General features: G+C 43.1%; 1 protein-coding gene across 4 annotated transcripts in view; it reads right to left on the bottom strand.

The window, feature by feature from the left end:
• Window positions 1-13496, bottom strand: part of bnc2 (basonuclin zinc finger protein 2) — a 164933-nt gene that overhangs the window by 88880 nt on the left and 62557 nt on the right. For 2 of the 4 annotated variants that reach the window (XM_074687102.1, XM_074687118.1), the window contains exons 1-2: window positions 3348-3636; window positions 2045-2422 (exon numbers count right to left, since the gene is read on the bottom strand). In XM_074687102.1, coding sequence (XP_074543203.1) covers window positions 2045-2422; window positions 3348-3350 — 381 coding nt within the window. In that variant the 5' untranslated portion in view covers window positions 3351-3636. Of the gene's footprint in view, window positions 1-2044; window positions 2423-3347; window positions 3749-13496 lie in introns of those variants that run through there. The other 2 variants (XM_074687110.1, XM_074687095.1) reach the window with 2 other exon arrangements.

Raw genomic sequence — 13496 nt, 5'->3', positions numbered from 1 at the left:
ATGCCCTACACCTCTCCACAGCCGCATCTGTCCAGAGCGCAGTGCGCACAGCTCTCGTGCGTCTCCATCGATCAGGTGGAAATATAATTTGGCCTAACAACGCTAAAATACCGCATCCCTCGTGTCACCTAGTTGATCTTTAAGGGAGAGGGAGAGAGGGGAGATTTTGAAACACGAGCCCATAACGCATTTCTCCTCAAACACCCAAGGGTGCGCGAGCCTCGGCAAACACAAAGTCATTATCGGTTAGATTCCAAGAAGGCGAGTCTGTCAAGGAACAGGCTTCCTTCGGAGAATTTATGTCATGCCTACTAAACATGGGAAGATGTCTTCTAAGTGGTGCGAGGAAGGATAAATAACAGCGAGTCCCACAGCTGATTATATTGAAACAACGGTGCGCATTTGTAAAAAGGATTGGGGATGAGAACGTGAGGTCCCAGCAGATGCTGAGCGCAGGGGCCCATCCACCTGCTATACACCGGCTTCAATTTACTCATCAATAGTTTGTATCATCTTTCTTGAGGACAAAATGTAATCCTGCATGACTTGAATTAGAAGTGCAGCAATGCAAGTAATAAATTCAGCCGAAAATTCTTCAAATCTTTCTTCAAAGATTCGGTTGAGTGAAAAGCTGAAAACTGATTCTTTTTCATGAAGAAACACAAACAAATGTTCCCAAAAGTTTCACTGGATCATCATTTTTGTTTCAACATATCAGTTTCCTTTCTGTGATTGCACTCTTGATATTTAAAAAAAACGAATCCCAGTGGATTGAAAATGCCGTCAAGGTGACAGGATAACTTTCTCATTCTTTTCGACACGGAGCCGCGGCGGAGCTGTTGCGCAAGAGCCGCTGTGGCCTGCGTGCGTAACAGCGTGTGCATGGTACGGAGCGAGAGCCTGCAGGTCCCGCTATGATTAACTGCACCCTAACAACCATCCTCTATCTTTACTGTCTCCCCCTCACACACGTGCGCGCGGACCAACGGACGCACACACACAAAAACACACACATACACACACATACTTCCTCTCGCATCTCCCCTTTCTATACTTGACATTTATCAGACGAAACCACAAAAACCACACTCCATAAAATGACTCGCTTTCTCTAACTTTGCGACTGCTTTGGAAGAATTCAAAAAAAGGAAATTAAATGTTGTAAGCAAGAGTGAAACGCGGTGTTACAACCAGTATAACAGGCGAGAAATGTCGGGAGGAAATGTGGACTACAGGCTGTCCGTTATCATCAGTCCTACTTCTCCAGACGAGCCTGTTCGTTTACGGCTCCTCTGCTGCTCTGTAGCCGCGCGAGGGGCTTCCTGCCTCGGCCACATGAAGTCAATTAGCCGGTCCCAGAGGGGAGCCCCTGCCCGGGTCTTTATCGGCACTGAGGTTACCAAAACACTGCTAGTGCTTTCTTTTTAACTCCACACCGCTCATGGAGCAATTATTGAGACTTAAGCATGTATGTAACGAAGCCGGACAAGTGATAATCCATCAAAGAGTGAAATAACTGGTCTGTGGAATTTTCTATTAAAATGTGTGTTTTTAACAAATACACAAAATACGCTGTTTTCGTTTATTTTAAGGAGCAGAAATAAAACAAAAAGTCAAATTAAATTAAACAAAGACAGAGAGATGCTAATGAAAAATGAAAACACTTTCAGACATGGTGTGTGTAAAACAACAACATGAATTCACACACACATCAATTGTGATATAATTCAAATATATGGAAAAAGCAGGAAAAAAATGCAAGGAGTCTTAGTTTGAAATATTACAAGCAAAATACTGACCACAATCAACCCCTTACCCCCTAAATTACACACACTCATGCACACACAAACACACTCACTGACTCACTCAAACAAACACACTATGTTCACACATTCAGTCACAATATCAGACATCTTCACAAACACTCAAAGAAGAATAATAAGTTTCTCCTTGAATGAAAAGTGAAAAAGTGAGTAGATTCAAGAGGAAGGAGTGGGAGATGGAGATGCTGAGTGGGTGAGAGGATGAGTCTGTGCTGACGTACCTGCTGGGACATTCTGTAGAGAAGGTTGCTGTCAGTGCTCTGCTGCTGCCATGTCCCCATGAAGCCCGGCTGCTCAGCACTAGGCGGTCTGGTGCTGAACTGCATGGAGCTTTCGCCTGCTCCCTCAGCACTGCTGCTAACGATGCTAACACCACCCAGACCACTTCTGCTGCTGCTGCTGCTGCTGCCACTGATGGAGGTGGTGATGGTGGTGCTGCTACTGTGGCTACTGGAGGGGATGCTCGTGCTATCGCCAGCGGTGCCTGTGGGTCCGTCAGACTTAGCCGGGGGTGGCCTGGGCGGCTCGGGGTCTGTGCTGGGCTCTTGTGGGACTGTGTCGCACTCACTGCCTCTCACATCCAACTCTGCCTCCTTGGACTTGGACAGAGAGAGGGAGAGACAGAGAGGGAGGGAGGGGAAGGAGGGATGTGGGAGTGCGAAGGAGGAGAGAAGAGAAAAAAACAGTCAGTGAAGGTGGGTTCTTTTGGGGTCTTGTTGGCTTTTTTTACTTCGTCCTGCTTCTGGAGGAGGATAACAGTGAGAGGGGAGTCGAGAGGAGTGGATGTGTGTGAGGTTTCTTGGCAGCTCTGGTGTGTGAAGTTAATTCTCAAGAAGAGGGAGAGAAAAAGAGGGCTTGCTGTGAATTTCCTCAGGGGCCTTGTCTCTTGGACAGGGCAGGATGAGGTGAGGAGGGATGAGGTGAAGGATGGAGGTGAAGGGGGCTGATGAGGAGGTGAGCCAGGATGAAGTTAAAGAAAGAAGAGGGGGGTATCAGAATGAGAGGGGAGGGTGCATGATGCTGCTGGTGGCCTCAGTCTTTACTTTAACCCATCTGTCAATCACTCTGTACTTGGACATGGACTCAGTGCAAACACACACAAGACACACAAGTTCACTTGCAGGCTGGCATACACACACTCTTACACATATAAATAGCACTATAATGATTAAGAAAAAATAAGTAGGAAAGAAAAGTTGAAAACCTTGCAGCTGTCAGCGCTTTCAACTCAAAACGCATGCACACATAAGGATAATAACAAATGTGTTAATCAGCGGTATCTACAGTGTGAATGTTGTTTTCCAACAATTAAAGTAGGTCTTACAATAAATATTAAAAAAAATACAGCATACACTCTTGATTTTTTTTACATAAATGAAAAGAGTCAAAGAACATGGGGGGAATGATTTTGAAAAAAAAAATCAAAATTCTTTAAAAAAAAATTAAAAATCAATCAAAAATGAAGTTAAATTCCAGTACAAAAGGCAAACACTGGAACCAGTAAAAAAGGTGAATGTCTCTTACCATCAATTCTGTGCCTGTCCCAGCAAAGTGAAGATGAGGTGTGGGAGTGAGCCACCAGCTCTCCAGCTCTCCCTGCCTCCCGCTCCTCTCTCTCTTCCTCTCTCTCTCTTCCTCTGTGTGTGTGAATGTGTGTGTGTGTGTCCCTCTCTTGATGTCCGCACCGTGCTGCCTGTCCTCTCTCTATCTCCCCTCCTCTCTTCTTCTTCTCTTTCTCTCGGACTCCTCTGTACTCCGCTGCAGCCGCTGAGGAACTGAGCTGAGCGCTTGAGCCCGTGTGTGTGTGTGTGTGTGTGTATGTGTGTATGTACAGCCAAAGCATGTGAGAGTGAGTGAGTGAGTGAGTGAGTGAGAGCAAGAGAGAGAGAGGTGGCTCTCTTGAGTGTGTGTGCGCGTGAGTGGGTGTGTGTGTGTGTGTGTGTGTGTGTGTAAGAGAGCAAGCAGGAGAGTGTGTGAGTGTGTGTCGGGGCCGGTGCAGGCTCAACTGAGTCAACTGTGCTGCTCCACTCTGAGATGCTCAATGACATCGCGCTGCACGCTTCCTCTCACACACACTCACACACACTCCTCCCCTGCCAGGGGGAGAGAGGTGGGGGCCATCACAGAGCAGAGCAAGGAAAGAAAGGGAGGGGGGAGTGTGTCCCCCTGCCTTATTACCATTTGCGCTGCGAGTGGCCGGCACGTCTCAGAGCAACTTAGTTATCCAGAGGGACTATCCCACAAACACACACACACAGAGTGCCGAGTAACCAAGAGCTCAGTTCTTTCTTATAGAAATAAAAACAGCTTGAAGAAAAGAAACACTTTTGTTCAAAAAATTGAAAATGCAGGATTTGTTTCAACAGAAAGCTTCTTTGATCACGGCAGATAATTGTTTCATTTTTAATTTGTAGGACAGCGGAGAAAAAAAAGCCAGGAAAACAAACAAAAAAATATCACAGACTTGTAAAACCTCTCTGAAAATCTTGAAGCCTTTGTTTGATTTTTCGCCCTCTCTAATGAAGGACTAATGGAACGCAGGCAGGATGCCACCAGCATGCATATGAACCCACACACACACACAGAGGCACACACACAGGACACCCACCCCTCCACCCCCCCTGTGGAGGCTCTCAGATTTTAATTAAGAAAAAAATGAGGAAGAGGTTCCATTTTAGCCAAATTGGTCCCCACAGTAGCAAAGGTAAGGGAATAAAATGAGCGATGGAGGAGTAAAGGGAGGCAGACACACAGAAAAAGACTCACAGGAGGATATAACCAAAAAGAAAAAAAGAGGCAGGAGATCTATGCTCCCTTTGACACGGCATAGGACACATCTCAAACAATGAAGACATCCCTCCTCCCCACTTCCTCCTCTTTCCTTTAAATCTCCCCTCTCCTCTCCAACACCCCGTCTTTTCATCCCCCCGTCATTAGAGAAATGACAGAGCAGGTGCCTCAGTCTGCAGCGAGAGGGAGATGTCACTGTGATCTTTCCCACCACCCAGGAACAAAAGAGAACAGGAGAACTTTTCTCCTCTGCAGCATTAAATGGCTCCTGATGTATAAAGTCACCTCAAAATTTGTGGCAAATTGCTGTAGACAGGTGTGCAGTTGTCTCTGTTAAAAGCCTTTTGTATGGTGTGCTAATGGCAGTATGGTGTTAACCTTTGCTGAGATTATCACACCAGTCGTCACTGTTGTGTACAAGGATTTCTGCCAGTAGGAAGAAGAGTGTGCAGAGTCTGGCACACTTTGAAAACGTGCAAGCATGTCTTTTGTCTCAGGCTCAATTTACATCTTAATCCTTTGCTTTTGTCTCTTGTGATGTTTTTCTCCACTTCTTCATGTCTTCATCTCTTTTTTTACGCCTGTCTTCCTTTTTTCCTTCATTTATCTTTTCCATAGCGGCTCTGCCCTGTCAGTAGCCACAAGCTGTCTTGTCGTAAAAGACATAATGTGTCACCTCCTGTCCATGCGCCACATGCTCTGCTCTTAATAACTTATTGAAAAGGCAATGCATGAGGCTTCGGCTAATTATATTAAGTGACAATTTAGCTGCTGAGGTTCCTTTTTGCTCTCCAGCTTATGCTTCCCTCTCTTTCTCTCTCTCTGGCAGTAAATGTGCGAGTCTGTGGCTTTGTCGAGTGGCACTCAGTGCTTCAAGTCAAGCTGGTGGCTCAGCTCTCTGACCCGGCTAGTTAATGGCTGTTATTTGTGGGAGAGGAGGGGTGAACTCTGCCAATATTGCTCACTCTGCCTCCTTCTCTCTTCCTCTTCTTTTCCCCCTTGCCTCTTTCTGCTGATGCTAATAGTCGTGATGACAGGGGAAACGAAGATGTGACACAAAAGTAAAAACATGCAAAGATGAAGAAATTTAGAAGGGAAAGGGAAAGAAAAATGATGGGAAGTGGCTGAAAAGGGGGATCCTGAGGCTCCTTTATTAAAACTATTATTGTGCAGGACTTGAGAATCCCCCCCGGGGCAGGGGTCCATGTCGAAGCCCATATAATTAACTAGAGGCTCAGCTACGGATCAATTACCAGACAAGCAAGTGATAGCCGAATCAATGGAAGATCATCAGGCTCGTTATCAGTGTTGCAACTCATTAGAGGAAAAGTGAGGTAGAGAAAGAGGGAAAGAAAAAGGGGGGGAGGGGGGATGAGGGGGCAGGGTTGGTGGCAGAGTGTTAGCCCAGCAGAGGCGGCCGGGCGTGTGTCTGTGCTGGATGCTGGTGTTGGTGCGTGTGGTGGGTTGCAGTGACAGGGGGAGCCCAGTGTGACAGAGTGCAGCCTGCTCAGTAGCAACACTCACTGAGGCTTGTACGGATCAATACGAGTGTGTGCATGAGGTTAAAGCTCTGCCACAGCATCCTTATCCCCCAACCACTCACACACTCAATCTGGGGTACAGTCACACAGCTCGAGCAGCCAGAGAGGGATTGTCAAGATTGTAGAGTTGCGGAATAAGGCTTATGCTTCTCCTCTCAAAACTGTAGGAGTGTGTTGCTTAAAATGTTACCCATGATCCCTGAAAAGATGACATAAGTTCATGCTTTGGATGAGAATAGAAAGATTGAAAAAGAGATTGCTTTTTAAAATGCAATCGTGGAGGCTCTGCCTTAAATAAACCTAACATGCTGTTCATAGGAAACAAGGTTAAAAAAAATAGACTTGCGGAACCAATCAAAATATATCTGGACATGGAAATATATAAAGGTCGACATTTAAAAAAAGGAACAAATGAAGTTTAAAAAAAATGGTGCAAACTTATTTATGTACAATAAATAAGTTGTCTAAAAATGTTTGATAGGGGGCAAACATGCAGCGGGATCCTGCTCTGGGGTGTTCCATTCAAAACCTTTACTCTGCAATGACTGACTACAAAAGATGTGTATTTTCTTACACTTATTGATAAAGTTTTTTTTCAAGGCATTGTATGCTGTCTTCAACCAATTTATTTAGAAAAGTCACCAGGATCTCTTTTTTCACTATAACTTCTAAAAGAAGTGAGACAAACATTTACTTTAAACTTAAGATGTTAACATTATGCTATCAAGATAGGAAGCCTCCATAGAGCTTGCATGACCAAACAAAAGATATCAATTAGAAGAGAAAAGCTGTTAATATTAATCAATAACAACACAGTTAGAGCTATTTTCCTTCAGTCTGTATCTTTTTGCTGTTTTTAAAGTGGGGCACTTTATCCTTATTTCCCAGGACAGCAAACTAAAATGTAAAAGTAAAAAACAATTTGTCCCTTGTGCTGTCAGACAGTGCTTCTTTTCATTTTTGCAGATGACTATAGAGCTTTGAATACAGATTGTAATCACTATAAACCGCAAAATACCATTTATAGACGCATATGAAAATGTAACGCATTTAAATTTTTTCTTTTCTAACTAGTGTGAATTCATGTGATGAGCTTTAACTAATGAACATTTCCTGCAGGCAAGAAGTTATGAGTTCAGATATATATCACAAGTAAGATTAAAAGTATCTTTTGTCAGTCAGGTGAAACAATCATTACCGGTAGTTCGTATTTTTGTCCTTTAACCATTATCCCTAAGTGTTGTTTCTTGAGGTTCCCTCCATCTCTGTGCCGCTATTATTGCACCCATCAAACCTCTCAGCACTTCCAATGGGTCAAATAACTCAGAAATAGGGTGTGACAACACCAGGTTGTTAGAACAGTCTTTCGAGAACCAATTCTACTTTTACGCTCCTAAGTCTTGAGGAGAAAAGTACCCTGCTTTTTTTATTTTCAATGCAAATTGACAAAATCATTTTATCCAAAAATGCTCCAGTAAAAACAATGTGCACAGTTCATTAAAATCACAGTTACCCTCACCGTTATGTTTCTGTGATGTGTTCTTTTATTTCTTTTGATTCTTTCTTTCTTTCTTTTTGGATGTTGGATAATTTTCATGGATGGAATCACAACTGCACAAACTCAAATTGGCTTTTTACACAACAACAGGGGTAAATGGAAGGACAGAAGAGCAGGGCAGAGGGAGAGAGAGGAGAGTGGAACAACATAATTTGTGCAGTGATGGTGATTATCTGCTGCAGAAACAAATGGCCAGTAGAAAAAGCTTGATGAGTGTCTTTTTGCTGAGGAGGAAACAGCCAGAGAACACTAGTTCACTTCAGGTTGCACATGTTTTGCAACCGTAACTTTTTTCCTCCTTCAGATCAAGTGCTGTGAGATTTTTTTTGTGTCCATTTGAGGTCAAATGATTAGAAATAAACAGAGCAGAACAATAATAATCATAGTTTAACACTGGTGGGAAGTGGCATTTCCAGCAGAGTGAGTGCAGTCTTTGTACAGTACACCAGAGACATAAGCAGGAGCACATGGCTCAGGGGCTGCTGCTATCGGTGACCTGATTTATGGGCATACAAGGATGCTCACACACACAAACAGAGTCAAACAGACTGTGTGTGTGTGCATGTGACAGGGAGCTGCGTGTCGATCAGATGGCACAGGGATAGAAGTGTCACTGTTCTGCTACCACTACAGGGCCACAAGACATCATATGACACCGACAGGAACAGCCCTCTGCTTGTGATAACGGCGGGAGAAACATGCAGGGAGACACAGACGAGGGCACTCAAAGGTCTCAGGGAGAGCCACATGATTGTGTGTGTCACTGATCACTGCAGTCTTGCTTCACATAATAAGAGCACCTTTGTGAGAAAAAGAAAACAGGAGAAGAAAACGACATTTGAGTGTCTTCTTATGAGTTAATCATAATTTTGACTGCATTTGTGGTAGCAGTAAATGGCAAAGGTTAGCAGCCAGAGGCATACTGTGCTTATGTTAAGGCATCAATTCTTGACCTAATGACATGTTACATATCAAGTCCCCCACGTGCTGTTTTTCTTTTCTTTTCTTTTTCTTTTTTTTTTTTGTTCCCAGAATGAGAGACTCCACTCAGAAGGTCAGGGTACAAAACTTCAACTTTATCAGCAGCAAAACAGCACGCACACACATTCACACACATTCACACACACTCACATCATCTAATACACATGTGTATTTCTGACCCTGGAGGCATCAACTGACCAGTTGATGACCAACTCTTCTCTCCAAATTATAGCAAATCCTATGCAGGGCCGTCTGCAGCTCTTACTCTACCTTTTTTGCACTTTCACCCTTTGACCCTACACACCATTACCTATTTTATTAGGTTATCAGGTTATTATTATTACCTCATTTTCATTCGACAATATCAGATCTGCAGTAAATCCTCTTTTTCCGTACTTGGAGCTATTATTTGGTATAAAAAAGATGTCAGAAAATTGTGAGATCTAAGATCCCAAAGCCCTAAGTTACATCTTAAGTGTACAGATGCATAATATTTATGGGCCTGATAAATCATTGACGAGCAAAGTGGGAAATTTTTAATTTATATTTATCACTCCCTTGCATTAAGACACAGTAGGTGGTGGAATGTGATCTGTCGTTACAAACGGAGAAGGAGAAGCACAGCAGCAACAAGCTGACGAGCAAAAATGGCATTAGTGGTGTGTTTGTGTATCACTCCTTCAGAGAAGGATAAAGCATGGATGTCAGTTCACAAAATGTGGAGCTCATAATCCAAAAGGTGGACAAAAGTCCGTAAGTATAACAAAACAAGTTTCTGAATTCACCTTAAAAGTCATCTCTGCAACAAAGATGCAATAAAGAGAGGTGAATGAATGTATTTCTGATTTAGATTTTTTTTTTAATCTTAAAAAATGGATACAACATTTCACAATATCCCAGAAATGTTACCTTGAATATGAACACTCAGCTGTTGTCTATCTAGTTTGTTGCTTTAGGGATTAAGAACTGTGCTGGAGGAAAATGTATGTGGAAAATAGGAAAGTAGAAGAGGTTTCATCACTTGCTCATTGACTTGGTGCAGTTTCAGGGCATTTCATCGATATTTATATCATCTATCCTTTTCCTTTTCTTCCTCTTCTTCCCTCTGCTTCTCCACAATCCTCCACTCACACTTGGGTAATTCTCTTCTAATCATCTCTGGCTCTTCTGCTCATTTACTTCCCTCATGTCTCTCCCCCCCTTTTCCACGATCTCCCTTCTCACCTCATCAGACAGGCCTCCACCTCACCCCTCCGCTGCCTCCATCCCCTCGCTGCTGCTGTCCTCTCTCACTGACCCGTGCTCCCCCTAGTCACAGGGCGTTGTGTCTCTACCTGCCAGGCTCCCTGACAGCCCCACGTCCCCCCCTCACCCCTTGAGAGGAGACCGCCTGCCCATCCGGAACGCTGCCGTGGCAACCCTGCCAGTGCCCCTATTGTGCAGCCCCACCACCACCACCACCTCCAAGTGATCTCCTCCTGAACCAGCTCAGAGAGTTTGACAAAGTTGTCTCCTCTCTTTGCTAACTTCCCATCTCTCTGTCTCTCATTATTCTTTCTTTTTTTTTTACGCTTCCTCTCTTTCCACTCAAAGATTTTCCCCTCTGACCTCACTAATTCATCGTTTTAGCTTTCTGCTCCCTTTGACACTCACTTTCTCCCCTCACTGACATCCAGATAAAAGAGGGTGTGATATCAGCGGTTGTTACCACGACCTTTTAGAACCACTTATTTAAGGATTGCTGTTTGCTTCATGTCATAACATACTGACTGAAAAAAACAGCTACAAATAAAAATGAGCAATGTGATCGTTTCTGACGAGGGATGAATTAGTTGCAAGTTCAAAACTTGACCTACGTATATGTTTTCCTAGACATGTGTTTTGTTAGACAAGCTAGTTTCACTGTCATTAAAAGAAATTGTTGCATTTCTTTTTGGTTGCAATCCCAATGGCAGGAGCGTGTCTGTGTATGTCTGTGTGTGCATGTGTGTGTTTAAACAATTTTTTGTAACTTTGCATCCTTAGTGCTTAAACCGCAGCTGTTTTTTGTCACCATGACCTCCTCTTCTATGTCACTTCAAAGCCTTGTTTAATTGTGTTGACTTTGTTGTTATGTCACAAAGGCACAAGCTATTATGAGCAAAAATGATTTTATTTTGCCTACTGTGATTTATTTTATGTTAGCTGTAAAGCACTTTGAATTGCCTTGTGTATGAATTGTGCTCTACAAATAAACTTGCCTTGCCTTGCCTTGCCTTACTCTCCGAATCATTGGAGTTTCGGCCACTCTGCAATTACTTCACCTGAAGGCTAGGGCCCTGTTTACACAACAACATTTCATCTGAAAACACTAAAATGCAGTGAAAAAAATAATAATCTGCATTTACACAGAAAATGCTGAGAGACTGAAAACGCTGTAGTAAGCATGCCAGGCCTGTAGCTGGCGCTATAACTGTCTTGTCCAGAAGCTGCTTTTCATAGAGCTCCACCGTAGTAGAGTTGGGCTGATCATTTGGTGTATTGGCGAATGCTAAGTGCAAAAGTGGTGCAACAGATGCACTGTCAGCAGATTCAGCAGATTAAGAAACACAAGCACAACATGGTATCCTGTGTTGATTCTAACAACAGTACTGTTGTATGCGCTTGCGCAAAGTGGAGCGTTACATCAGCATTTCCACTGAAGACGCCAGCTCACGGTTTACATGGCAACGGTGTTGGTAGCATTACGAAAAATTTTCACTCTGGAGGCCGTTTTCAAAAGCTTGCATTCTAGGTCGCAAAAACGCTGCTTCCGTGTAAACACAAGGCTGAAACACAACAATGCATTTCGCCCTAAAACTGTTGTAGTGTGAACGGCCCCTAGATGGAGTTGTGATTTCTACCCCTGCCATATTGCCAGTTCTGGTTTTGCTTTATTCTCCAGGAAACCTTGCTGACTGAATTTCTGCGTTTTATGTTGGAATTGAAGTTGATCATAAAAAAGAGAGATGTGTACGAGGGCATGGAAGGTACAGCTGCTGTATCAGTGTGGGTAGCACATACAAAAATGTTGTAAATGCAGGATATACACAGCAGACTAAAGACAGAGCTTGCAGTCACAGTCTTTTTCAAAGTATAGTTACATTTTTGTGGAGTTGCCTGTCAATTTTGTTAACAGCATAATTCTGAAAATAAATGAAGCTGCTGAAAAAGTGAATTTAAAACAATCAGAGTATCTTAAATGTGACTTGATGGTAACTTTCATGAATGATAAATGGGCTGTTGCTGTGTAGCACTCTCAAGTCTTCTGAGAACTCAAAGCACTTTTTAATTACGTCAGATACAGTCATCCACACCACATTCATACACTGACGACAGAGGCCACTTCTTAAAGCACCCATCAGTAATAACCCATGCACTCATCTCTGGGGTTTAGTGTCTGAGCCAAAGACACTTTGGTATGTTTGGTTTGGACAGTAGTGCAGTAGCGGATTGGACCCCCATCCTCTGGATTGTGTGTCTCTACCACTGAGTCTTCTACCACTGTCTTTCTACCACTGAGCCATGACCATCTTTTCCAAGAACAAGGGGTGCCACTGAGAAATGCAGTGGTAAAATGACCAAAGTTGTGTTCCTTTAAAACATATTTGGTGCTGCTTGATCACTTGAAGCCTTTGATTTCTTGTTCTGTTGTGACAGTGCAAATAAAGCTAATACCTTGGGGGGGGGGGGGGGGGGGGGGGGGGGGTTTGAAATTCTAACTTTCTTGATGAAATTTTTTGATGAAAAAGTAAGCAAGCAATTTTTATTTATATAGCAATTTTCTCAGCTCAGGGTCACAAAGTGCTTCACAACAGATAAGTAAATATAGGATAAAAAATAATGACATAAGTCTTGCAAAACATAGAGTTTTAATTCTGCTGCCTGTCTCTGGAAGTGACTGAATGTCCAAATATTTCGGGGGAAGTCATCTGTAAGCAGCTGTGTGTCTGTTCTGAAGTGACGCGGCGAACTAATGGGAATCACACGTTAAGTCAGTGGGCCTTTGTGAGTAACAGGGAAGTCCACGACTGCTTTTGATAGAAGAAAGTTGATGACCTCAGAAAAGTTGAGAGTCAGTCAAAAAGGGCTGTGTACCATCTGAATCTTTCTCAAAAAACAAATGCAGCTCTGGGAGTGAGTGAAGGAGGGAGGGAGGTGGGAACCAAAAACATGTGCGTTACATTAGTTAGGGGAGTCTTTATTTATGGTGCACACATGACAAGGAACATAACCGCTAACAACACGACAAACACACAAACACTTGCGACTCCCAACAGCCAAAAACAACTCAGAAATAAATGTCACACAAATCATTCTGTGGTAGTGAAACCATTTAGCAAAGGGCTACAAAGTTTGAATTTCTGACTTCACTTCTGAGGAAGAAGAATTTCAACAAATAGAAAAGTTTGACTCCAACAACATCTTTTTGTCTTTTGGGTTTATGAAAACAGGACAAATAAAAAAGTGAAGCTTAAAAAAATAAACTCTTGTAATTGAATGCTGTCCCACAGCCTGGGCAAAAATCAGCTTAGTGAATGCAGAAAGAAGGAAAAATATGAAAAAGCGATTATTATTCCACCATCAGGTTTCAATTATATGTTAGAGGGGGGGGTTAAGTGAACATCAAGTCATATTAAAGTATATAGGAGGCCACTGGCATGAGGGGGCTTTGTTGAAAGCTCTGGTGTATTAACACACATTCTTACACGTGGCCAAGTTACATTATTTGATTATTACAAGCGTAGCCGCAGGTTTGGCGTACAGGCTTTTTAGGTTCCCGCT

This window comes from Halichoeres trimaculatus, unplaced genomic scaffold (assembly GCF_033239565.1).
Source record: "Halichoeres trimaculatus isolate MK-OKI-2021-1 unplaced genomic scaffold, fHalTri1.1 fHalTri1_scaffold_2, whole genome shotgun sequence".
NCBI classification, from domain to species: Eukaryota; Metazoa; Chordata; class Actinopteri; order Labriformes; family Labridae; genus Halichoeres; species Halichoeres trimaculatus.
Note: the sequence above shows the minus strand (reverse complement) of the source record. Positions and strands in the feature narration are given on the sequence as shown.